Source organism: Pristis pectinata, chromosome 13 (genome assembly GCF_009764475.1).
Source record: "Pristis pectinata isolate sPriPec2 chromosome 13, sPriPec2.1.pri, whole genome shotgun sequence".
NCBI lineage: Eukaryota > Metazoa > Chordata > Chondrichthyes > Rhinopristiformes > Pristidae > Pristis > Pristis pectinata.
The window spans coordinates 40,324,308-40,350,016 of record NC_067417.1 but is presented as its reverse complement, the minus strand read 5'-3'; the positions used below and the strand labels follow the sequence as shown (position 1 = coordinate 40,350,016).

The 25,709-nt window shown below is 46.0% G+C and overlaps 1 protein-coding gene across 1 annotated transcript in view; it reads left to right on the top strand.

Moving 5' to 3' along the window:
- The window catches only part of nlrc5 (NLR family, CARD domain containing 5), a 201,130-nt gene that overhangs the window by 94,525 nt on the left and 80,896 nt on the right, over positions 1-25,709 (top strand). The window contains exons 30-40 of the mRNA XM_052027934.1: positions 973-1,062; positions 4,253-4,315; positions 5,350-5,433; positions 13,707-13,790; positions 15,575-15,658; positions 16,032-16,118; positions 20,752-20,811; positions 21,821-21,868; positions 22,071-22,154; positions 23,046-23,129; positions 24,432-24,515. Coding sequence (XP_051883894.1) covers positions 973-1,062; positions 4,253-4,315; positions 5,350-5,433; positions 13,707-13,790; positions 15,575-15,658; positions 16,032-16,118; positions 20,752-20,811; positions 21,821-21,868; positions 22,071-22,154; positions 23,046-23,129; positions 24,432-24,515 — 852 coding nt within the window. The remainder of the gene's footprint in view (positions 1-972; positions 1,063-4,252; positions 4,316-5,349; positions 5,434-13,706; positions 13,791-15,574; positions 15,659-16,031; positions 16,119-20,751; positions 20,812-21,820; positions 21,869-22,070; positions 22,155-23,045; positions 23,130-24,431; positions 24,516-25,709) is intronic.

The following is a 25,709-nucleotide window of genomic DNA, read 5'->3' as shown; positions in this document are numbered from 1 at the left end:
GTACATTGTTCCCTGACAGTGGCAACACAGGCACTCAAGGTGGTGAAGGAGGCATTATGATATGCTTGTCTTCATCACTGTGGCATTCAGTACAAGAGTTGGGACATCTTGGTTAGACTGCAGTTGGAGTACAGTGTGCAGTTCTGGTCGCCATGCTCTAGGAAGGATGTGATTACTCTAGAGAGAGTGCAGAAAAGATTCACAAGTGTGTTGCTTTGAATAGAGGACTTGAGTTATAAGGAGAGATTGGATAGGTTGGGACTGTTTGCCCTGGAGCGAAGGAGGCTGAAGGGTGACCTTAAGGAAGTATTCAAAATTATGAGGGACATAGATAGGGTAGATAGCCACGGTCTTTTTTCCAGGGTAGGGAAGTCTAAAACTAGATAGCAAAAGTTTAAGGTGAGAGGGGAAAGATTTAAAGGGGACCTAAAGGGTAAGTTTGTCATGCAGAGAGTAATGGGTATATGGAAAGAGCTGCCAGAGGAGGTGGTAGACACAGGTACAATTATGACATTTAAAAAAAAACATTTGGACAGGTACATGGATAGGAAAGGTTGAGAGGGACATGGGCCAAATGCAGGCAATGGGATTAACTTGGATAGGCATCTTGGTCGGCGTGGACAAGTTGGGCTGAAGGGCCTGTTTCTGTGCTGTGTAACTCTATGAATAAAAAGTGTTAGAACAATGATCATGGAGACAGCCCTTTCTGTTTCTGCCTGGTGCTGTATGGAGGAGAGTCCTGAGCAAAATAAGCAAAACCTTGATGAACACCGATCATTCTTTCCAAGTTTGGGTGTGATTCTCCTGGATCTTCTCAAATTCTTTACTAAAATGCCTCTCATTTCCACATTACCCAATATCACTGTTCAAAAGTGCTAATTCCCAAGCTTTGGAAATCTTCCCTGTCATTTGTCGTTCTACTCGTATGGCACAACTTAATAAAATCACTGTTTCATTCTGATCCTGCTCCAGTGTTAGCAACAACAGAATCTCCCCAACTGGTGTTCTGTACCTGGTGGAATCTCTCAATATATGCAGGAATGTGGTGGAGGTTGAAGTGAGGTAAGCAGGTGTGTCCTTTTAATTCGCTCTGAAGCCTATGATGCCTGTTTTTGGATTTGGTAACCTGATTGCACAATTCAGACATACCACACACGCCATTTATTTGGGATGACTATGCAGTTGTACAGAACATGACTTCTGGGATGTAAGAAAATGTGATCATGAGAGTGGGACTCAATAGACCAACTGACCTTTTCTGGTTTGGTAAATACCAAACATCTAGAAATGGCCAAATGTAAAACTGGAGACAGGCAGAGTTGTAACAGGCAGATTACTGTGGGAAGGGGGGGGGGGAGGAATGTCAGGTGATGCACAGTGGGGTAGGTTGAATGACTTGTAAATGATATCGATACATATTAAAATGTGGGGGCTAGAGCTAAATTACTGGAGCCACAGCATGTGCATCCTAAACACCTAAAATGGTCCTACATTATTCAGAGAAACGTGCTCCCTCAGGGGTATAGTCAAACATGATCATTCCCAAATCTCAATACTCCACTGGCAAGAAGGAGGAAGAGTTGGGAGTGATCGTTAATCTCCTGACAACATCATGCTGGTTTAAAGCAGGCAAAGTACTTTGATGCATCTGGGAAAGGAAATGTTCTGCATCAGGAAAGGTCCAGAGGACGGTAACCTGGGTTGAAGAGATTAAGTTGTAATTACTTTCAAGTAACCAAACCATTTCACCAGAGAGAAATGGATCGGGGAGAGACACAAAGTAGGTCCTCAAAGTGATGAATAGGACAGAACGAGGGGAAGGGAAAAAAGCCTGTTTAACTTGAATAATGAACATAAGATCATGAGACACAATTTGCAGGTCTTGAGCAAGATTGGAATTCATTTCTCTCAGAACAGAAGAGTGACTTTGTGGAACAGATTTCCAGGGAATGATGCTGATTCAAATGTAGTTAGCAGGTGTTAAAGAAGTGGATTAATTACGTATTGAAAGGGATTACAAGTTATAGGGAAATTAATAGCATGCCCATCTTTCTCGGAGAGAAGAGGCGCGGGGAATCAATTTGGTATTCCCCAAAGTGAGGGATCACATCAGGGAAAAGTCTAGTATGAAATAAACAAAGGTTGACAACAGATTTAGAGTTTGCAAAGACTTTTTGTGCTCTGATTCTCCAATGGATTTGTGTAACTATCCAGTTTTAGAAAGTTTGATCCCTTTAAATAATATTTGACTTTTGCAACAACAACCTCAGTGACCTCGTATGCATAAAGGAAATTCAAAAGCAAGTCCCTTCCCCACCTCCCACCCTCTAGCATGGAGGAGAAGTTCAGACCCTTACTCTTGTAGGACAGGCCTAAATGTCTTCAACAGATTTCTTATTTCTTAAATATTTGGAAATCCGGTTGGTTTGTGGGGGTGGATAGGGTCAATCGCTTTTCTTGGTGAAGAACTGTCTGTATTTTATATCCTTACACATTAAATTTCCCTGCTGATGTTGGCTTTGCTGGGTTAAACCTAAGAAGCAGTTTGTTTTCTGTATGGACCTTATGTTATCGTTAAGTAAGTAATTAATTTGATCTTTAAAATACACGTTCCTTTTCACAAAAAATTGAAATACAAGTTCCATTTAATGTTAATCTTTAGATTATCTTAACCTATATTCCTTGTAGATAGAATTAAGTTGATTATAGTGACTTATCCACATGGTCCTGAGGACCTTTTGGATATGTAAAGAAAAATAGCCTCATTCCCTACCCCAGTTGTGGCCACACCCACTTCTGTTCCGAGCTCCATCATAGGCAGATATTAGCAGATGGACAGAGGAAAAGATAGGGGATGTGCTCAAAGCATCTTTGGAAAAAGTGCAGCATTCTCACTCACTGATGGGAATCTCTGGTCCATGATGGCTCAAAGTGGAGAACCTCAAGTCGTGCATCAGGAGCACACGGAGACCCTTTGTAAGCAGTTGAAGGAGTGCACCACCACACAAACTACCTACCCCCCCCCCCCCCCCACTCCAATGACAACCTCCTTCCCATCTGCAAAGAGCGCGCTTCCCATATTGGCCTCAGTCGCCACCTCAGAACCCTCAAAGCTAGAGTGGAAGAAAGTCATCCTCGATCCTATGGTGGGAACTTTGGAAATCACAGATTAAAATTGAAAGTCCTATAAATACACAGCGGGTCAGTTATTATTGAAGAGCAAACAAATTGTGATGAGGGAAGTACAGTTGACATTGTCTACACAGACTTCAGTAACACCTTTGACAAGGTCCCACATGGGACTGATCCACAAGGTTAAACCCCTATGGGTTGGGAAATTGGATCCAAAATTAGTTTGCTGATAGGAGGCAGTGGGTGAGGGTGGAGGGTCGTGTTGCGATTGGGAGCTTGTGACCTGTGATACACAGCAGGGATCAGTGCTGGGACCTTTACTGTTATATACATCAACAATTTGGATTAGAATGTAGGAGGTATGATGAGCAAGTTTGTAGATGACACAAAAGTTGGAGGTATGATAGTGAGGAAGGTAGTCAGTGGGCAGAGCAGTAGCAGATGGAACTTAGGGAACGAGGCAGATTATATATGTTTTTGAGAAGCTCTGGCGCAACTGAATCCTGAGGGAGGGCCTCCCTAGGAACGTCTCTTATCATGTGCTGCACTTTATTATGGTTTTCCATTCTATCCCTTGGCAAATCTTAAAAAGCCAAGTAATCAAAATCTACTGATTTTTTTTTACTTCTGTATGTACTAATGTCAGTGAATCCTGAGATTTGTTAATTATGGTTAGTTTGCCATGAAATATTGCACTGGAATTACAAAGGTAGTTGGTTTTGAAATTCTTATAAATGTTGATAAAATGCAGCAAATATTGGAGATCTTTTATCAGGTAAAATCGTTGTACTGATTGCAATGAAATGTGGCAGTGAATTGATCATATCCAGGCTTTACAAGTCACAAGGGTAGATAATATGCAGCAGTAAATAAAAAAGATTTGTGAAGGAGCAGACAGGGAGGAAGGTGTTTTAATCCATTAAAAGTCCATCCACCATCTGCGGTTTGGTCTTTTATAACTCTGTAAAAAAGACTGAACAGGCAATAATCAGATACTTAGCTGGATCAAATTCTGTTGGGATCTTCGCTGCACCTGCTTGAACTTAGCTTTTCTCAAATAATGTGATAAAGATTACTGATGCGAATGACATTTGTTGTGTGTCTTCATTTGTTTGTATAGTTTGGCATCAAATGGAATATCACTTCTAAAATTTGCAAAGAGATGTGAAAAAAAGGTGTGCAGGTGAGTGAGCCAGTTGATTGTTACTTTTAGCACATGACCGACAGTGTTAACATCTGCTTGCTGTTGTATGACAAAGCTGGAAATTTCCACTTAACCAGGCAGAGCAGCCCTCAATTTGATTTTCATTGTCTCATACCCAATGTGCAGGCTGAGTTACATATTTGTACAAGAGATGAGATGTATAATATTTAATGATTTGAAACTGGGCAGGTTTCAATCACAGAATGACACGGCTAAAGGTCATAAGGTGGTTTCAGTCCTCCAAAACTTGTGGCTGAACTTTCCAGCTGCGTCTCTTCCACTATGAAAAATACACCCACAGAAACTTGTAAATGCTGTAAAATATTTCACATGTTACTTTAGATCCAGAAAGTTACATTCAATTCAATTCATTTCATTCCAATTCATCTACTGAATTTTATGTATTAAGATAGGAATAGTTCCCCTTATTTAACACAACTTCATAACTGAGAGCAATGTGTCTTTAAGGTAATGAAAATATTAGCTTTGATCATTTTCACTACATCCATCTATACTTACTTATTAATTTTGTCTACAGCACCTGAATTCTCATTTCTCTGGTTAGCTTCTTACACTTTTCTTGCCTGCTTTCCATTGCTATTGGTTCTTTATTCCATTTCTTTCTTCTGCTTAATTCCCTTTGTAGCCTGATCCTTAGTTAATATTCTGTAGTGTGAGTCACATTTCAACAGTTGGTAAAGTTTTACACTCACTGGGGGAGCAATGGATGTCAAACTCTTGCTGATAATCTTAATGTGAATTATTTTTCTTTGTCCTTAGCACAGAAGATGTTGGAACTGCTCAGCAGGTTCAGGCAGCATCTGTGTAAAGAGAAACAAAATCAGTATCGCAGGTTGAAGAAAGGTTATTGGCCTGAAATGTTATTTTTGTTGTTCTTTCCGCAGATGCTGCCTGGCCTGCTGTGTGTTTACAGTACCTTCTGTTCTTATTTCAGGTTTACAGCATCTGCAGTTTGTTGACTTTCAATTATTTTTCTTTGTTGGTGTGTACAGCGTGAAGGAATGTAACTTGAAAGAGAAAGACCTGTTGAATTTCTTCTCCATTGTTGAACGGTGCACCCATTTGACAGAGTTAAAGTGAGTACTCCTCCCCCCGAGATCTTATTGTTCTGAAATATGTCCTCGTATGTGAACTCAATTCTCCCTCATACATGAAGAGGATAGTCCCCACAAGATCGAGAGCAAGGCTTCAAGGCAGATGAACATTTTGATGACTGTGCAAGCTTCACATCCTGATTCTAGGTTTTGCGCAATGCCACTGAACTTAAGAACATAAGTAAGAGAAAGCAGGAGTAGGATCATTGAGCAATAACACCATGTCCTTCCCATCAATTTCCCATCCTATCCCATCCCATCCCATCCCATCCCATCCCATCCCATCCCATCCCATCCCATCCTTGGATAAGGCCAAGGCCACAGCCTTGGATAAACAGCATCAGTCCTTGGAAGTGGAGAATTCCAAAGGTTATTTTCTTAATATTATTGTGTGTGTAGCGGTTGCTACCGCAGAATAAAACAAGACTCTACTCGGAGGATTGCCAAACAGAACTGGTTTATTTTCCCGCCTTGTGCGGGCCCTTTAAGGGAGAAAAACTCCCGCCCAAAAAAACCGGCAATGACGTAAGTCCTACGTCATCAGGACTTTCCCACGCGCGGGTTCTCCCCGTCGCTCGGAAAGACGAGGCCCGCCGCCATCTTGGGCCTCGTCGCTCCGACGCCGCGCGACCCGACTGCCGAGCCGGTTCGCCCGACTAGACGGTGAGTCGCCACACAACCCCCCCCAGAACCGGCGAGACAGTCCCCAAGGTCCGTGGGCTGTGCCAGCTGCCGCTTAGGGGGGCGGCCTCTGCGTCGTGGCGTGGCAACCTCGACAGGCTGTTGCAGATCCAAATGGGCCGGTTTGAGGCGGTCCGCCGTGAAAACCTGTTCCCTGCCTCCAATGTCCAAAATAAAAGTGGATCCGTTATTCCGTATGACTCGGAACGGTCCCTCATATGGTCGTTGCAATGGCGCCCGAGGTGTGCCCCTGCGAACGAAAACAAACTTACAGTCCCGTAGTTCCTTGGGCTGGCAGGATGGGGTTTGACCGTGCCATGAGGTGGGAATCGGGGCCAAGGCGCCGAGCTTCTCGCGCAGTCTTTGTAGAACTGCTGGGGGTTGTTCCCCTTGGTCCTGAAGGGCAGGTATGAAATCCCCGGGGACAACTAGTGGCGCCCCGTATACAAGCTCAGCTGACGAAGTGCGGAGGTCTTCTTTGGGGGCAGTGCGTATGCCGAGCAGGACCCAAGGCAGCTCGTCAACCCAGTTAGGACCCTTCAGGCGGGCCATCAAGGCCGATTTTAGATGGTGGTGAAAACGTTCCACCAACCCGTTTGATTGAGGATGGTAGGCCGTGGTGGTGTGCAGCTGCGTCCCTAGCAGGTTCGCTCATGCAGCCCAGAGACTGGAAGTGAATTGTGTGCCTCTGTCTGAAGTGATGTGGGCCGGAACGCCAAAACGTGAGACCCAAGTTGTGAGCAGCGCTCGGGCGCAGGAATCAGTTGTGATGTCAGTCAGGGGGGTTGCCTCAGGCCACCTCGTGAACCGGTCCACGATGGTAAGGAGGTACCGGGCTCCTCTTGAAACCGGCAGAGGGCCCACGAGGTCGACGTGTATGTGGTCGAACCTCCTACGGGTAGGCTCGAACTGCTGTGGTGGGACCTTGGTGTGTCGCTGGATTTTTGACGTCTGGCAGTGCAGACAAGTCCTGGCCCACTCACTGACCTGTTTGCGCAGGCCATGCCAGACAAACTTGCTGGCGACCAGTCGGACAGTAGATCTGATGGACGGGTGCGCCAACCCATGTACCGAGTCAAAAACGCGTCTCCGCCAGGCTGCAGGGACAATAGGGCGGGGCTGACCAGTCGCAACGTCGCAAAGTAGGGTCCGCTGACCTGGACCAACCAAGAAATCTCGGAGCTGCAGACCCGAGACTGCGGTTCTGTAGCTGGGCAGTTCGTCGTCGGCTTGCTGTGCGTCAGCCAGGGCCATGTAGTCGACACCCAAGGATAGGTTGTGGATGGTTGGTCTGGAAAGTGCATCAGCAACGACATTATCCTTTCCGGAGACATGTTGGATGTCAGTTGTGAACTCGGAAATGTAGGATAAATGTCTCTGCTGACGAGCTGACCAGGGATCGGAGACTTTGGAGAAGGCAAAGGACAGAGGCTTATGATCGGTGAAAGCGGTGAAAGGCCTGCCTTCTAGAAAGTATCGGAAATGCCAGACCGCCAGATACAGCGCTAGAAGTTCCCGATCAAAAGCGCTGTACTTCAGTTCGGGCGGTCTAAGGTGTTTGCTGAAAAATGCCAAGGGTTGCCAGCGGCCTTCGAGTAGCTGTTCCAGTACCCCACCCACCGCGGTGTTGGACGCGTCTACCGTGAGGGCAGTCGGGACGTCAGTCCTAGGGTGGACCAGCATCGTGGCGTCTGCCAGGGCGTCTTTGGCCTTAACGAAAGCAGCCGCAGCCTCGTCAGTCCAGGTGATGTCCTTGCCCTTACCAGCCAGCAGCGAGAACAGAGGGCGCATGATACGGGCTGCTGCAGGGATGAAACGATGGTAAAAGTTGACCATCCCAAGGAATTCCTGTAGGCCTTTGACTGTGTCGGGGCGGGCAAAATGGCGGATAGCATCCACCTTGGCGGGTAGGGGTGTTGCCCCGTCGCTGGTGATTTTGTGGCCGAGGAAATCGATAGAGTCAAGTCCGAATTGGCACTTGGACGGGTTAATCGTGAGGCCGAAATCGCGGAGGCGGGAATACAGCTGGCGGAGGTGGGAAAGGTGTTCCTGGCGGTTACGGCTGGCGATCAGTATGTCGTCCAAGTAAATGAACACGAAGTCCAGGTCTCGGCCTACCGCGTCCATCAGCCGCTGGAAGGTCTGCGCGGCGTTCTTAAGGCCGAACGGCATCCGAAGGAATTCGAACAGGCCGAATGGGGTGATAATCGCAGTTTTGGGGACGTCATCCAGATGGACCGGGATTTGGTGGTATCCCCTAACGAGGTCCACTTTGGAAAAGATGCGGGCCCCGTGTAAGTTCGCTGCGAAGTCCTGGATGTGAGGGATGGGATAGCGGTCCGGGGTGGTGGCGTCATTCAGCCTGCGGTAGTCGCCGCAGGGCCTCCACCCTCCGGTGGCTTTGGGGACCATGTGCAGGGGGGAGGCCCAGGGGCTGTCTGACCTGCGAACAATCCCCAGCTCCTCCATGTGATGGAACTCTTCCTTTGCCAGGCGGAGCTTGTCTGGAGGTAATCGTCGTGCTCGGGCATGAAGGGGTGGCCCTGTGGTAATGATGTGGTGTCGTACCCCGTGTGTGGGCCGAGAATTTGTAAACGAAGGTGCCAAAATCGATGGGAATTCGGCTAGGAGCTTGGCGAAATCGTCGCCAGAAAGGGTAATGGAGTCCAGGCGCGGGGCTGGTGGGCTGATTTCTCCCAGGGGATAGGTCCGGAGAGTGCTAGAGTGGACTAACCGCTTCCTTCGCAGGTCGACTAACAGGTTGTGGGCCCGAAGGAAATCGGCGACGGTGGCAAGGGTAAAGGTCCAGGTAAAACGGCTGCCGCCAAAGTGTAATTGAAGCGTACGGGTGCCGAAAGGCCGTATCGTTGTACCGTTGGCGGCATTGAGTAGAGGACCTGGTGGCCTGTCACGAGTGTCGCGGCCTGTCGGGGGCAAAATACTGACCTCCGCTCCAGTATCAACGAGGAAATGCCGTCCAGATTTCTTGTCCTGAACGAAGAGGAGGCTCTGTCGGCGGCCAGCCGCCGTAGCCATCAGCGGCGGCTGGACCTGGCGTTTCCCTGAAACTTGCAGGGTGGGCGGCATCGACGGGCCTCCGCACCCCACCTCTGATGGTAGAAGCACAGCTGGTCACCCGTGTCGTCGTCTGCGTTCCTGGGGCGTGGCTGCTCGGTTGCTGGGGCCGGGCGAGGCGGGCGTTGGGCTCGCGGCCTGGTGATTTGACTGACGGACGAACCGCTCTCGCGCTTGGCCCTCCACAGGACATCTGCCCGGGCGGCCACCTCACGGGGGTTGCTGAAGTCGGCATCAGCTAACAACAAGTGGATGTCATCGGGGAGCTGTTCGAGGAAGGCCTGTTCGAACATCAGGCATGGCTTGTGTCCCTCGGCCAATGCCAGCATCTCATTCATTAGGGCGGATGGGGATCTGTCCCCCAGGCCATCCAGATGAAGCAGGCGGGCGGCGCGCTCACGACGGGAGAGGCCGAAGGTCCGGATCAAAAGATCTTTGAAAGCCGGGTACTTATCTTCCTCCGGAGGCGACTGGATGAAGTCTCCAACCTGGGCGGCTGTCTCCTGGTCCAGAGAGCTAACCACATGGTAGTACTTCGTGGAGTCGGAGGTGATCTGCCGAAGGTGGAATTGCGCTTCAGCCTGGTCAAACCAGACGCTGGGCCGAAGTGTCCAAAAGGTGGGCAGCTTGAGGGCTACTGCGTTGGCTGCTGCGCTGTCGTCCATTTCGCGGGTCCAAAAGCCGTTTGGACCGTCGGGGTCACCAATGTGGCGGTTGCTACCGCGGAATAAAACAAGACTCTACTCGGAGGATTGCCAAACAGAACTGGTTTATTTTCCCGCCTTGTGCGGGCCCTTTAAGGGAGAAAAACTCCCGCCCAAAAAAAACCGGCAATGACGTAAGTCCTACGTCATCAGGACTTTCCCGCGCGCGGGTTCTCCCCGTCGCTCGGAAAGACAAGGCCCGCCGCCATCTTGGGCCTCGTCGCTCCGACGCCGCGCGACCCGACTGCCGAGCCGGTTCGCCCGACTAGACGGTGAGTCGCCACATGTGCTTTTTTTCTCATTGGTGCCACAAAGAATTAAAAATAGTACTGTAACGTCCCTCACGGGCTCCCACCTGTATGTGGCCTCGTGCTGTGGTGCTGCTGGGTCAATGATGCAGAAAATGAATGAGTGGAGAAAGATCTTTGCTTCCTGCTGGTAGTTTCACGATCATCACTGAACCATTTTTCTCAATGGTCTTGTTAAACAACAACAGCTGTCATTTATATTGTTCCTGTAATGTGGTTTTTAAAAAAACCCTCCTCAGGCAGCCCACAGGAGCATTATCAGAAAAACTGCGCCAGAGAGGAAGGTTTGCAGGAGTGGCTTAAAGAAGCAAGAAAGCCGGAGACCTTTGCTGTGATTTTGTGTGCTGTGTTAAGGAATTTTACCTAAATCCAAATTACATGTACCTTTTGGATTTCAGTTCTGAGCTGTCCCACAAAGGCTGGTGGATGTGAGTGGCGACGTCAACCATCGTGAACATATGTTTTGATGTCACTAATGTCAGAACAAAACTGATCTGCTCAGACATGTGATTAGTGTGGGTCTCGCACACTGAAACGGTCCTTAACTTGAGGGTGTAGCCAATTCTGGTTATAGGGGGTTCCACCTGAGCTGATGGGGACTTCAAAGTGTCCACTTTCTTCCAGATAGCTGCTCCTTTATCTCGATCCCCACTATCCACCCACTAGCAGCGGATGTCCCGAGGCCTTCCGATTGCCTCCCTGACCACTGGCCAGCCCCAGTAACCCTGGGCAGCTGAGACTGATCTCCCCATTTCCCCAGCCTGATCCAGTCCTCCCCCATCAATCCAAGCTTGATCCCCTGCTCAGTCCCCTCCCTGCTGTAACACCCAAACCTCGGACCAACCCTCAGTTCCCACATGTCGTCCTGGAATGGACACCCAGTTGAACCAGGGGAGGTGAGAACCTTGGAAACATTTAAGAAGTTACTTTGAACCAATGGGAGGAACTCTGGGTAGCTCCAGATGGGTAGTCTAAGATGGGCTGAGTGGCCTTTATCATCCGTGGTTATTGTCTGACTCAAACACAAGGAACCTGTGTGGTTGAGTGCAGGCCCCTCTGTGGCTGACAGCTTTGCAGCAATAGTGCGAGTTCTGGAACAAATGGGGTTCCTGGGCAATGCAGGGGAGCTTCATCCTCCCATGGCCTCACACTAGACCCATTTCCCAGCACTAAGGCTCCTTTAGTGTGAACACAAATGTCAGCAAAATTTACAGCTGCCATTGACCCAAGGAGTACAAGCTGCCCGCTGTTTCTGCATACCTCAGTAATGTTTAGCTCACCCACACAACCCCAAATGTATTCCTTCCATTGACAGATTATGTTAACTTTAATTGTCCACTGATCTACCCCCAATGTGAAATGATGAAGAATTATCTTGGAGCTCTGTAGCAAAGCTGGTTAATTCCTTATTACTGGAACATCACTTTTTCTTCCTCCAACTTCTCTTCTTGCTCATATATGTGAATAGAATATTGATTCATGGTTAGTTATCATGTGGGAATACCCACATACTGTTAGGGTGCTGGGCATGCAAGGGAGTTGCAGGAGTACAGAGAATTAGGGAGACGGGGTCTGATGGAATTGCTTTGCTGGGAGCAAGCATGGCCTCCTGTGTTGTAATGAGTAACGTCCTGTGACCTTTTGAGAATGCCCTCCTTTGCCAATGTTACTCATCAGTCGCACCTTCCCTGCATTGCCTCGGCCAACTAACTCATTTTATCAGACTCTTCATTGTGTTAAGAGTTATTGTTTATTGCTGACTTTGGACTATGACATGTGTCTGAACACTAGCGTCCTTACACCCTGTTGGCTTCACTTCAGTACTCAAAACTAAAAATCAATTCTTTAACCAGCACAGGTTTAAATAAGACCTGGTGGTCTTTGCTCGTTCTTCATCTCCATTGAGATATCTGTGCTGGAGCATCTGTTTTGTTTTACCATTTAAAGGTGAATGTTATCTGCCTCTCCGGGGTAGAGAACTTTGGTGGGCTGCTCAGTCACTGTACCATGTACAAATTTATGCAGGAGTAAAGCACACTCCTTTACGTCTGAATTAATCACCAGCTGCTAGAAGGTGCGCTGGAGTGGCATCGGATGACTGCTCCGATCTACACCAACCCCAGTCCAAAGGGGAAGTTTGCATCCTCTATGTTGGAGACGTAGTGCTCCACCATGCCATGCTGCAACTGATGACCAAGGGTTTTTGTAAGTGGTAATTACCCATTAGATAGGGAACTATGCCCGTTTCTGCCCCTGGCCCTCAGAAATGATATACCGCTTTTGCTGCCTGCTCCGTAGGCTCCCTATGTTTCATGGGCAATTGGACACTTTCCCTCAGGTAATATTAGTACTGTTCATCATCAGCTGGGGTGGAGGGTCAGATGGGGACTTGCTGGAACATTTTCTCAATGCCTCTTTGCGCCACTCAGTGAAGAACTGTTCTAGTTTGACCTGTTGTCTTCAGTGCTAGATCATAGCACAGCAGGGATTTAGAACCCAATGCTTGGGAAATAAGCCCACCTCCCATTACTTGTTGTGGAATAATAAGTGCTGCAGGTCTTTTTCATAAACTTTATACTGGTATAGTCCTGGTAATTTTATTTCATATTGTTACTCTCTGAAGAGATGAGAGTAGCCCAAGAGAATAGGAACTAAGAGTAAAAAGCTGGTAGCCCATACATTGACTACATCACTATCTAATGGAAGTTACCTCTCTTTCAAATTTGAAATAGGAATTTTTTAAAATAATTAGTTTCTTCTAGCCAATCCCACTAGACACTGCTTCTTAATCCAGATCCATGTGTGTTCATCGCATAGACAGGATCCCACTGCAGAGCTCTTTCAACCCAAGGCTGTGATTTCCATGAATGAGGTTCTGATTTCAGGCCCACTATCTGATTTTGCAGGGGCAGAATTTGTACAATTTCCCAAAGAGGTGGGGTGGTGAGGTGTGGAGGAGAGATAGAGCTATACAGCACAGAAACAGGCCCTTCGAAACAGGCCCACTGAGTTCACTAATCCTAAATTACATCCTCCCATCTATTTCCCCCCAGGTTCTCCCATTCATCTCTAGGTTAGGGGCAATTTACATTGGCCAGTTAACTTACCAACCCTTCTAAGAGTTGATAAGTTCAGTAAGTTTGTATCATTCCCTTCCAAGATGAAAATCCCAAGTTATCCTGTATGGAATTTAAAAGTTAGACCATGGACTTTCTCTGTGCACCGATTCTTAGAACTGAATACGTTTCTCTACATTTGAATATTCCCGATGCAATGTAACCTGTGTTCTGTGCAAGAAGTGTGATTTCCTGTGGCCTGTACCATATTATATTGTTGTTATTTCTGGAGTTTGCATAGTTGAAGCAAAGGTATTGTTGCTTCCCCTGCAAGTTAGCTTTGTCGCTGGTGGAGAGAATGATGAAAGTTGTGTCTTACTCACAAAAAAATGTTTAAAGAGGGAAGCTGAACTCTTACTTTTTAATCACAGGCTCACCAGCAACATAATGGGGGATGAGGATCTGAGAAACCTGGTGGATGTCGTGGGCAACCTCAAATACCTAGAGGAACTCAAGTGAGTGGTGTCCCGGTCAGCACAGTACAACCCCTGCAAGGACAACTTAAAACTTGACCCAATCACATCAGTATGAGTTAAAAAGCTAAAACAAAAGGAAACACTTCAAAACCCCTCTAAACTCTTAAATCTATATTAACCAGCCATTCGTGTTTAAAAATCCTTGGAAAATTTAAAAGAATATTTTAAACTAATAACTCCCTTGTGGAGGTTTTTCCTGCAAATTTGTAATGTCATACAGCACAGAAACAGGCCCTTCTGCCCAACTGGTCCATGCCAACCAAGGTTCCCATCTAAGCCAGTCCAATTTGCCTGCGTTTAGCCCATATCTCTCTAAACCTTTCCTATCCATGTACTTGTCCAAGTACCTTTTTAAATGTTGTTAATATACCTGCCTCAACCACTTCCTCTGGCAGCTCATTCCATATACTGACCACCCTCTGGGTGAAAAGGTTGACCATCAGGTTCCTATTAAATCTTACCCACCCACCCCCACCCCCACCCCCCCCCCCCCCCCACCTTAAACCCATGTCCTCTAGTTCTTGATTCCCCAACCTGGGGAAAAAGACTGTGCGTAAGTGTTGGACAATTAGCCCAGATTCATGCTTAGCTCTTGAACTGCAAATGGGATCCAGTGTTGTGTTGCATGCTGCTGCCCAGCAGTGGGTCCCTGACAACAAATTCTGGGTTTCTGCACTTGTCCAAATTTCTGACAGTTTCCCTGCCATTTCTCTGCAAAATCAGTGTATATAATGCAACAGTTAAATCTTGATGCTGCCAGTGTCAGTGTGATAAACACTGAGATTACAGTTTGTCAGTGCTGAATCTTATTATTCCTTAGAGATTGATTTAAGTTGCAAAGTGCAAAAAAGGTAGGCCATATGATTCTGGTAACTTATCAGTGTAAGTTCCTACTGCAATAAAAACTGAAAGCGCTGGAAATAGTCGGCAGGTCAGGCAGCACCTGTGGAGAAAGAAACAGAGATAATATTTTAGACTGATGACTGCATCAGATCCTAACTCTTCTGATGAAAAGTCATTGATCTGAAACATTAACTTTCTTTCTATCTCCACAGATCCAGGTTAGCCTGCTATTTCCAGCACTTTTTGTATTTATTTCAGATTTACATTATCTGCTTTTTTTTTGCTTTTCAACTCCTACTGCGACTCCATTCAGAAACCAGCAGAAATTATGGGGACACAAGATATTCAACTATCCTCAGCTATTTATGCTATGCTTTCTGCTGGTTTTGATAGGAGTTACTGAAGGGAACCTGACAGAATGTCCAAGCTGGTACACTCTGTCATAGATTTCAAGGTATGTTACAGCCATCTGAATAAAAGATCATAAGACATGGTTGAACGGGGCAGGCACGTTAGTGTAGCGGTTAGTGTAACACTATTACAGCGCCAGCGACCCGGGTTCAATTCCGGCCGCTGTCTGTAAGGAGTTTGTACGTTTTCCCTGTGTCTGCGTGGGTTTCCTCCCACATTCCAAAGATGTACGGGTTAGGAAGTTGTGGGCATGCTGTGTTGGCCCCGGAAGTGTGGTGACACTTGCGGGCTGCCCCCAGAACACTCTACGCAAAAAGATGCATTTCACTGTGTGTTTCGATGTACATGTGACTAATAAAGACGTCTTAAAAGATGTCTTAAAGGAACGTGCCAGGGTTTCAGCCTGGTAATAGTTTGGTGTGGGATGCAGAAATGCACTGTGGGACAGGTCATTATTCTCTCAGTCATGTCGAATGCAGAATTTAGAACTTTATCATTTTATTTTCCAGTCTGCAGAAGAATGGGATTTCTCTCACTGCTGTTGAAAACCTTTTTGTGGCACTGAATTATTGTCCTAAAACATTAACAGTAAGGTATGTTTGTCACTGGCTTGGGGGGAAGGAAGAGTGTTACCAATGATCCTTACTTTCACCTTTTCTTTGTCTACATTGGTAGACACTCCAAGTTCCATACTAGTCTACCTATACCCTCGCACAACAATATCCTGGCTTCTATCTCTTGACTTTTTGTGATCAGATATCCCAAACTCCAGCATGGGAATTATCCAGGGAATCCTTTTTGACCCTTTTTGACCCTTTTTCCTCTTTTATACACCGGCACATTTCAATACTGGAGGATTGAAGGACCCCAATTCTCAATCCCGACAAAGTTTTGTTCACGTCAGAATCTCGAGCGTTTAAGCTGAAATGCAGATGTTGGCAGTGTTGACTCTGGTTTCTGTTTCAGGTTTGAAGAGCAGTGGATACATGGTGCAGATGCTGCTAACCTTGTGGTGAAGTGTGTCCAAACCCATCTGAACATTGCAGAAATTAGGTCAGAACAGAATGCTTTACTCTTTACCTGACTGATGTTTTATATCATCATTAATAAGCTATATGTTTTGCTATTCTTGGTTGTTCAAGGTTGATGTAAGCAATGCTGGAAAACTATTTTAATCTAACTGAAATGGATTGAACTAGGATCAGGTGCTTGGTTTGCTCCCCATGTAATTTCAGCTTGTTCTAGTAAAATCAACGAGTGCGAAGGTAGGTTGGATTTAACTTGACCATCCCTGTGCACAGACGGAAATGGCAAGCAGGACTGATGAGTTGCTCCATGACACTTCTTCATACTCAAGTTCCTTGGAGTATTGGTTTATTGTTGTCACTTGTACCGAGATACAGTGCAAAACTTGTCTTGCATATCGTTCAATACATTGCATACAGTTCAATTCATTACACAGTGTAGATATATTGAGTTAGTACAGAGTACATTGAGGTAGTACAGGTAAAAAAAAACAATAAGAGAGTACCGAGTACAGTGTCACAGTTACAGAGAAGTGCATTGCAGGTAGACAATAAGGTGCAAGGTCACAATAAGGTAGGTGGTGAGGTCAAGAGTCCATCTCAACATATAAGGGAACTGTTCAATAGTCTTATCACAGTGGGATAGAAGCTGTCCTTGAGCCTGGTGGTATGTGCCCTCAGGCTCCTGTATCTTCTGCCTGATGGGAGAGGGCAGGAGAGAATGACTCAAGTGGGTGGGGTCTTTGATTATGCTGGCTGCTTCACCAAGGCAGCGAGAGGTATAGACAAAGTCCATGGAGGGGAGGCTGGTTTCCGTGATAACTGGGCTGTGTCCACAACTTTCTGCCGTTTCTTGCAGTTCTGGGCAGAGCAGTTGCCGTACCAAGTCGTGATGCATCCAGATAGGATGCTTTCTATGGTGCATTGATAAAAGTTGGTGAGTGTCAAAGGGGACATGCCAAATTTCTTTAGCCTCCTGAGGAAGTAGAGGTGCTGGTGAGCTTTCTTGACTGTGGCGTCCATGTGGTTGGACCAGGACAGGCTATTGGTGATGTAGTTGGACCAGGACAGGCTGTTGGTGATTGGAGTGTCTTGTTTGAATCCACCCACTACCTCAAAACAGGATAAAAGAGCAATATGGGAACCTGGATAATCTGGCACAAACCCACCTCTGTCTCACCATCAGCATCAAGCAATCCAATTTAACTACAATTCAGGTACAACACAGAGACAGGAGCTTCCAAAGCTCTCTTCCAAGGTGTCCCAGTTCAGAGAGTGTCTCTCAGACACTGCAGCATGACTTTTCTTCGCAGCAACACCAGTTTTCTTTGTGGCTTCACTGAGTGAAGGTCTCATTTGGGACTGGGTTCAAACCATGTACTTTCTGTAGATCTGTACCCATTAAAACCAGACCTAAATTAATTTCACTTCGGAGCCTCGCAGTGACCAATAGAGAAAGGAGACTTTTAACCTGAAAATTTGAATAAATTCCAAGGAAGACACTCACCCAGTATAAAAACAGAAAATGCTCAAAATATTCAGCAGGTTGGGAGCCTCTTGTTGACCTTCCACTGGACTGTTCTGATGAAATGTTGTTAACTTGAAACATTAACTCTGTTTTTGTGTCCAGACGTGCTGGATGGTCTGCTCAGTATTTCCAGCATTCTCTGTTGACATTTCAGTCTTCAAGCATTTGTTGCTTTTACGCTGATCTCCTTTACACTTCCTCACCCACCGACTTCCTAGAAGTTGTTTAGCTATAGAAGATTGTGGAATTTTGTCTCAGTAAACTGGTTCAATATTTCACCAAATTTAATAAACCTTATCGTTTAATGGAGACTGCAGCATCCTGCTTTTGTTAGCATTGCATGCTGTGCACTCTCAGGAGAAGAGGAAGAAAGCTAGATTCCCTGATAATTCCTGGAAGTGTGGAATCAGAATCTTGCCTTGTTGCAAAAACTCAATAGGGTCAATTTTGACTTTGGGTAATGGTAGAAAATGGGTGATATCGAATCAGCAGCCTTTTATGCATCTCTCCTGAATGAAGTCAATGGGACTGAAAGCTGCTCACTCTAGTATTGTCTATTTTACACTATTCCTCTCCCAAGGACCAGAATAATCCTTGGTTTCTCTTGGTACCCTATTAAATATAAATGTGGGGTGTATGTTTTCTGAAAAGGGAAGCAATAAACTATTCAATGCCTAGAATTTGAAAATGTTGGTGTGTCAAAACAGCCTTGTATCAGTAATATAAAAATCAGATGTATTTTCCCAGGGATTCACTGACACAGGAAAGATGGGTTAGCAGAACACTCATGAAGGCACATTTGAGTAAAGTGAACACACTTGGTAAAAGCACAGACCTTGTAGTTCAGTAAGATTACCTTTTCTTGAGGTTTCTTATATTGGTATTCATTTATTTCCAAGAGATCTAAAGCGTACACACTACACATAAAGGAGATGTGAGCTGGTTGGGACACCTAGCCTGTGAGAAGGGCATCCTCTTCAAGCTGCTGTTGGATAATGGTAGAACATATTTACGTACACAGGCAGGCGAAATGCAGTACCTAAGCTTTGCCTCGTGTCTGGGGCATTTGAGGTTTCTCTGGTGATCTCTGAAAGCGTGTGCTCAAAGGGAAGTGAAACCACGTCAACTCTCCTTCGCCTGATGTCACCTGTATGGCAGGCATAATCCCTGTTAAACGCTGAGAGTGCCTTGATGTGGTCTGTGTGCAGCAATGCACCACAAGCAGCTGCCTGTGTGCAGTATTTAACGTGCTCAATAATCAGAACTTTGCGAATCTTGACGTTGGATCCTCCTTTCGGCTTGCACACCTTTCCTGGAGGTGTGCCGAGCTGACCAATCAGAAACCCATCAGCAGGATCTTTGGATCAGGACTTGGCCATTCACAGGACCTGCTCCGTCACTAGGTTTGGTTGCAGGTTATCTGTACCTCGGTTCCCTTTCCCTGGCCGAGCTCCTTATCCCTTATTACCCCTCACTAACAACAATGTATCGACCTCCCTCGTGAAATCCATGGCTGTCCCAGAATCCAGCCTTTTATAGTCACAGAGTGATACAGCACAGAAACGGGCCCTTCATGGGGGTCATGCCAACCTTTTTGTCTATCTACACTAATCCCATTTGCCTACATTAGGACTATATGCTTCTATGCCTTGCCTATTTAAGTGTCTGTCTAAATGCCACTTAAATGTAAGAATTGCATCTGATTCCACCAGCTCGTCTGGCAGCGAGTTCCAGATATTAACCACTCTCTGCATAAAAAAAAACTTACCCCTCAGATCCCCTTTAAAACTCATTCCTCTCACCTTTAACCTATGCCCTCTTTGTTTAGATCCCATACCATGGGAAAAAGATTTTGACTATCTATCCTATCTATGCCTCTCATAATATATATCTCTATCAGGTCACCCCTCAGCCTCCTTTGCTCCAGGGGAAACAAGCCCAGCCTTTCCAATCTCTCCCCATAACTATTGTCCTCCAGTCCAAAGAACTGGGAGAGAGAATTCCAGTTTTCTGCTACTCTGAAGTGTTTCCTAACTTCAGGACATAAGAATCAGAGGCAGGAGTAGGCCATTTGGCCCTCTGTGTCTGCTCCACTAGTTAATAACATCACAACCGACCTTTTATCTCAGCACCACTTTCCTGCACTAATCCCATCTCCCTTCATCTAGAAATCTATCAATTGCTATCTTGAATATACTCAGTGACTAAGCCTCAACAGCCCATCGAGTGGACCTTCACTACCATTCCGATGAAGACATTTCTTCTCATCTCAATGTCATCCCCCAGTTTTAGACACCTAGGCACGGGAAACATCAACTCCTTACCCAGTCAAGCCCCATTTGAATTTTGGATGTTCAAAGAGATCACCTCTCATCCTTCTAAACTCAAAAACAATAAAGGTCCAGGATGCCTAATCTCTTCTCATAGACAAATCCCCATCCCAGGAATCGGTCTAGTAAACCTTTGCTGCCATCACTCTGTGACACTTAATTGCAAACCAGCTCCTGAAAGCCCTAACTCCCTCATTCCTTTGTCCAACTTGCCACCAAAGGAACTATCTTCTCTCTGTCTACACTGCTAAGTTCTTCTAACACTTGATCTACCTTGATTAAATGCTCTCATTAGGGACATTTAAGAGACTCTTAGGTAGACACATGAATGATAGAAAAATAGGGGGCTATGTGGGAGGGAAGGGTTAGATAGATCTTAGAGCAGGATAAAATGTCAGTACAACATTGTGGGCCAAAGGGCCTGTACTGTGCTGTAGTGTCCTATTTTCGATGTTCTCTGGACCCACCACAATAAATGCCAACATTATGCAACCTGGATGTTCTCATAATTTATCCCCTTTACACTTGGTACCTATCTGCTCCCGGACACTCAGCCAGACTGGAGGCAGAATGTTCCCAGCTGACACCTTCTGGTAACATCTTGCTCTGCCAGTGGTGGGGAAGTCAGATACAGCAGCAGTGCTGCATGAGTAGGCTGCAGAGAGGACTGAAGGTCAGATCATTGGAAGAGCCTTTTCTAGGGGTTCACTCTCATTTATTGATAAGAATCTTTGCTTGCTGTCCTGTTTGAGAATCTGCAGTTTGTTGACTGATGAGATTGACCAATAAAATGTACTTTACAGGATAAAGAAGAACCAAGCCTCAATAAGGCTAACGGACAATGGCTGGCGAACCTCTGATGGGTATGTAGATCACTGATGTCGTGGAGAGGTGGACAAGGGCTATGGGGAACAAATGGGATGGTGGAGTTGAGGCCAGAATCAGTCCAGCCATGTTTTTATTGAATGGCAGAAAAGGCTCAAGGAGCTCAGTGACCTTCTCCTGCTCCTACTTCTTACATTCATCTGTCTGGTTTCTATGGCTAATTTTAATTCTTCCACTGAAGCTGATATCAGAATTGGCTGCTACAAAGCAGGGTCAGGGGACATCTCACTTTGTTAATGCTGGCATACTGGCTGTTGCTGTTTTAAATTACTGTGACCTTTCGAGTGTTTTAGGCAGCAGTCCTTACAGCAGCACTCGGAATGGAGCCCAGCTCTGGTCACCTGGGACACTTTGTACTTCACACTTGCTCCAAGTGCCTCCACACAGAAAAGCCTTCCTCAGTTTCTATCTCACCGCAGTGTGTTGCCTTGCTCTGTCTCTGGGCTGTGCCTCCTTGGAATGAGCAGAGTGCGAGAATCTCCTTTCTATAACCTTTTATATAAACGCCAAGGAAAGGCAGTGCAGGCGGACAGTCTGTGTCCGATTACGTCGTTACTGGTGCAGTGGCATGGGCCACCAGCCCCAATACAATGGTGAGCATCCGCAATTCACTTACCTATTACAACACAGAAAGAGACCATTCGGCCCTGTAGGTCCATGCCAGTTCCTGATAGAGGAGTCCCATTAATTCCATTGGCCTTCCTTATTTCCCTGTAGCTTTGCAACTTATTTTTTCTCATGCACACCCATCAACTTCCCCTCTGGTTCTTTTGCCACTTACCTACACTGAGGGGTAATTTGCATGGCTGACTAACGGACCAGTTTGGGAAACCCCTGTAGTCACAGGCAGAACAAACAAACTCTATGCAGACTGCACCCAAGGCGAGATTCACACCCAGATGTGTGGACCTGTGAGGCTGCACCACCTTACCTTCCCCTAGGGTCTAGTAACCAAAGCTGATCTGAGGTCTTTCTGATTCCTTCCAGTACCAGAATGGACAGTGCAGTGTCCTACCCTTCCCTGAGGTTAATCAGGTAACTATTCTGTTTAATTTGCTATCAATTACTTTGATTACCTGAATCAAACTTACACTTTGAGAATTGTCGTTTGCAATTATTTTTATAATCTAAATATACGGATAGTTTATCTGTGAAGGATTAATGTAAATAATTACATGGGACAAATTATTTCTTGTTAACAGTTCTGAGTATAAAAACAAATTTTGCTACCTTACAGTTTGCAACAGTGTGGAATCGAAGTGCCCCACCTTCTACACCTTTCGTCCATCATTAAACAATGTCCCAGTCTAATGGAGCTCCAGTAAGTCTTCCACTTATTTTTACCTGTCTGTTGTGTTTGTGTGTTATCATAATTCATTACCAGTCTTTGCTAGGTGAAAGTATTGTTGCTGTGCATTGCACCCAGTTTAGAGAGCCTTATTACTTCCCGCTGAGTGCTAATGCCAGTGCTGTCTTGCTTTGAGTAACATAAAGATCTCATCAGGTATGTGAAAAACAAAAAAACGCTACAGTGGCTGGAAATACAGAAAATGCTGGAAAGGATCATCTGGTCAGACAGCAACTGTGGGAAGAGAAACAGAGTTAAAGTTTTGGGTCAAAGGCCCTTTGTCAGAAGTGTTCATGATACTACTGAAAACAGGAATCCACTCCGGTACTGGCCTACCTGTCACTCCATTGGTATTTCACTGGGTCAGAGTAGTTGGGTTTTAATAATTATTTTCTGTGCCCAAAGTTTTTGCCATTAAGCTCCACTCCAGGACTCGAATCTAACTTGACAGTCCAAAGTGCTTCCAAGCTGCCCTGTCGGAGGTCCCATGTTCTTGATGGGACACAAAGCCAACACTGTCTCTTGGTCTTGTTCAGTTGGTTGCTAAAGATCCCTCGGTTCTAACTGAAGAAGAGGAGGGAAGCCTGCTTTTAGGACCTGGATTTGGCCTTGGCATTATTCCTCTTCAACAGGTTGGCTGCTCATCCACATTGCACTATGGTGGAGCACAAAAGTAGCTACATTCACTGCCCTTCAAATGAATTCCCTGCATGATAGTACCCACTGGCAGGTCTGCAGTCTGTGGATCTGATGGACTCACCATCCCGAGGTGTGAGTGATGGTTGGGCACTGGAGTCTGTGCCTAGTCAGTGCTGTTGTTCTGCACTGGATTCTAATGTTAAAGATTTTCTCATTCTCTTACAGTTTGTGCCAAAATAACTTTGGTGACAAGGGGGCAGAAATACTGGCTGAAATCCTTCAGGTTGTCCGGGGACTGAGGAAACTCAGGTAGGTTTTGGAACAGGAACTTGATGTCTGTTCATTCTCAATTGTCATTCTATTTCATTGGACAGATGTTGCCTGTCCAGTACACTGGAAAGGGCCTGGTTTTAATCCTCTTTGGGGGAGGTGTTGGCCCAGAAATCCAATCATGTACTCCAGTTACTCATCTCCCCCCTGCGCCTTCCACAGTCCTCAACCTCTCATGGTTGATCCACCCTCTGCCCACAGTGATAGTCAACCTGTCCCTGCCCCCCACCCCTCCATCCTAGTCATCAGCGACTACTAATGTCCCTAGCAAGGTGCACTGCAGATCCTCGGCACTGCCTTAGTCCCACATAAAGGGACCAATGGGTGACAGTAAATGAGGCTTAGCTGGGACAATCCCTGATAATCTTGGTCCACGTCCTCACAAAGGACAAGGGCCTCAATCTTAGAGAGCAGTTGGTGCCTGTGGGGTTGGGTCCTGTCAAATAATGGGATGTTTTTAAGGAGAGAGGCAGGTGGCAGAGTGTAGTTTAAAGTGGGTCCTCTTTTGCACCATTTATTTATTTTTGTAACTTAGATTAATTTTTATGTCTTTATGTCTTGCACTGTACTGCTGCTGCAAAACAACAAATTTCATGACGTATGGCAGTGATAATAAACTTGATTCTGATTCTGGGTAGGATTTACAACGGCTGTAATTTAAAACATGAGTATTTCAAAGCAGGTGTGACTTAAGCAGGTATGATTTAAGATGGTATGATTTGGAGGGAGTTGTGATTTAAGGTGAGTGTTAGAACATATGTGATTTAAGGTGGGTATTATTTCAAGTGGTTGTGAATTAAAGTGGTGGGATTGAGAGCGGGTCTGATTTAAGGTGGTTGTGATGTAGAATGGGTGGGATTCAAATCAGGTGAGATTTTTACAAGGGTTCAAAGATTCAAGGGTACAGTTTCTGGAGCTTCTCTGTGCACATACTTCATATTTCAGAATATGATCAGTTAGACCTTCCTCCTTTATCCGTACTGAGATACAAATCTCCCTCAATGCAGACAGCAAGAGGGGAGGTGCTCCAGGTGTCACCTCCGAGCGGCTGCAGTAGCCTGGGTTCAAAGTATCTGCTTGTTCACCGTGACATTAAAAATTGAATTCCTTGCTCATTCTGGAAAAGCCCTTCTTTTGATTTGGCTTTAAGCACGTACTAATGCCACTGGGGAAAAACGAACCGTTCTCCGCAATACTTTGGCACAAAATCTACCTAATAACAAATGCTTCATTTGAAATCTCGCTGCTGTGATTAGTTATATTTTGTCTCTTCTCTCTCAGTCTGGAATCTACCAACATGAGCAGCACTGGGATGGTGTCACTAACGGCAGGACTTTGTAAATGCCGCAGCCTTGAGGAGATAAAGTAAGATTAATTTTTGATTTGTTCACTTTGTCTGTTGTCTGGATGATTGGTTTGGTTTTTCCTTTTAGAAGATACTCTTGATCCACCTGGCTTGACGTACGGTGGCTTGCCACTACCCACATTCCCAGAATCCTGGTTCCAAATGGTCCATGGATGCAGCAGTTCTCGTCGACATTGCTGCTCCTTGCTGGGAGAAGTGGCAGCCCCTGCCCAGTTACTGGTATTGGTATCAGTTTATTATTGTCACTTGTGCCGAGGTACAGTGAAAAACTTGTCTTGCATACCGATCGTACAGATCAATTCATTACACAGTACAGTTACATTGAGTTAGTACAGAGTGCATTGAGGTAAAAACAATAACAGTACAGAGTAAAGTGTCACAGCTACAGAGGAAGTGCAGTGTAGGTAGACAATAAGGTGCAAGGTCACAACAAGGTAGATTGTGGGGTCAGAGTCTATCTCATCGTATAAGGTACCCATTCAATAGTCTTATCACAATGGGATAGAAGCTGTCCTTAAGCCTGGTGGTACGTGCCCTCAGACTCCTGTATCTTCTGCCTGATGGGAGAGGAGAGAAGAGAGAATGACCCGGGTGGGTGGGTCTTTGATTATGCTGGCTGCTTCACCAAGGCAGCGAGAGGTATAGACAGTATCCACAGAGGCGAGGCTGGTGTCCGTGATGCGCTGGGCTGTGTCCACGTTTCTTACGGTCCTGGGCAGAGCAGTTGCCGTACCAAACTGTGATGCTTCCAGAGAGGATGCTTTCTATGGTGCAGCGCTGAAGTGAAACTTCGCACACCTCTGCACAGGATAGTCAGCCCCAGTACCCTGGCTGTCAATTATCCCTCATTCAACACGCACGAAACAGCAAAGGGCTATTCAGCCCTCTTAAGCCTGTCTCCCAAGAATCGATCAAAACTTACCACCATTGACCAGGTAACACAATTAGAACATGAAGCTTCCACCATATGGAGCAGTTGAGGTGACCACCAAGCTGCATTTAAGGGGAAGCTGGATTAGTGCACAAAGTAGAAAGGAATCCAAGGGTATGTTGATGGAGTGAGATGAAGTAGCTCGGAGGACACTTGTGTGGTGTGGAAGTAGCTGCCGTGCGCCAGATGGCTGAATGGTCTGTAACAGCTGTGTTTCATCTCAATTTGGACCAGTCTATTAGTACTGAGCACACAGCAACGT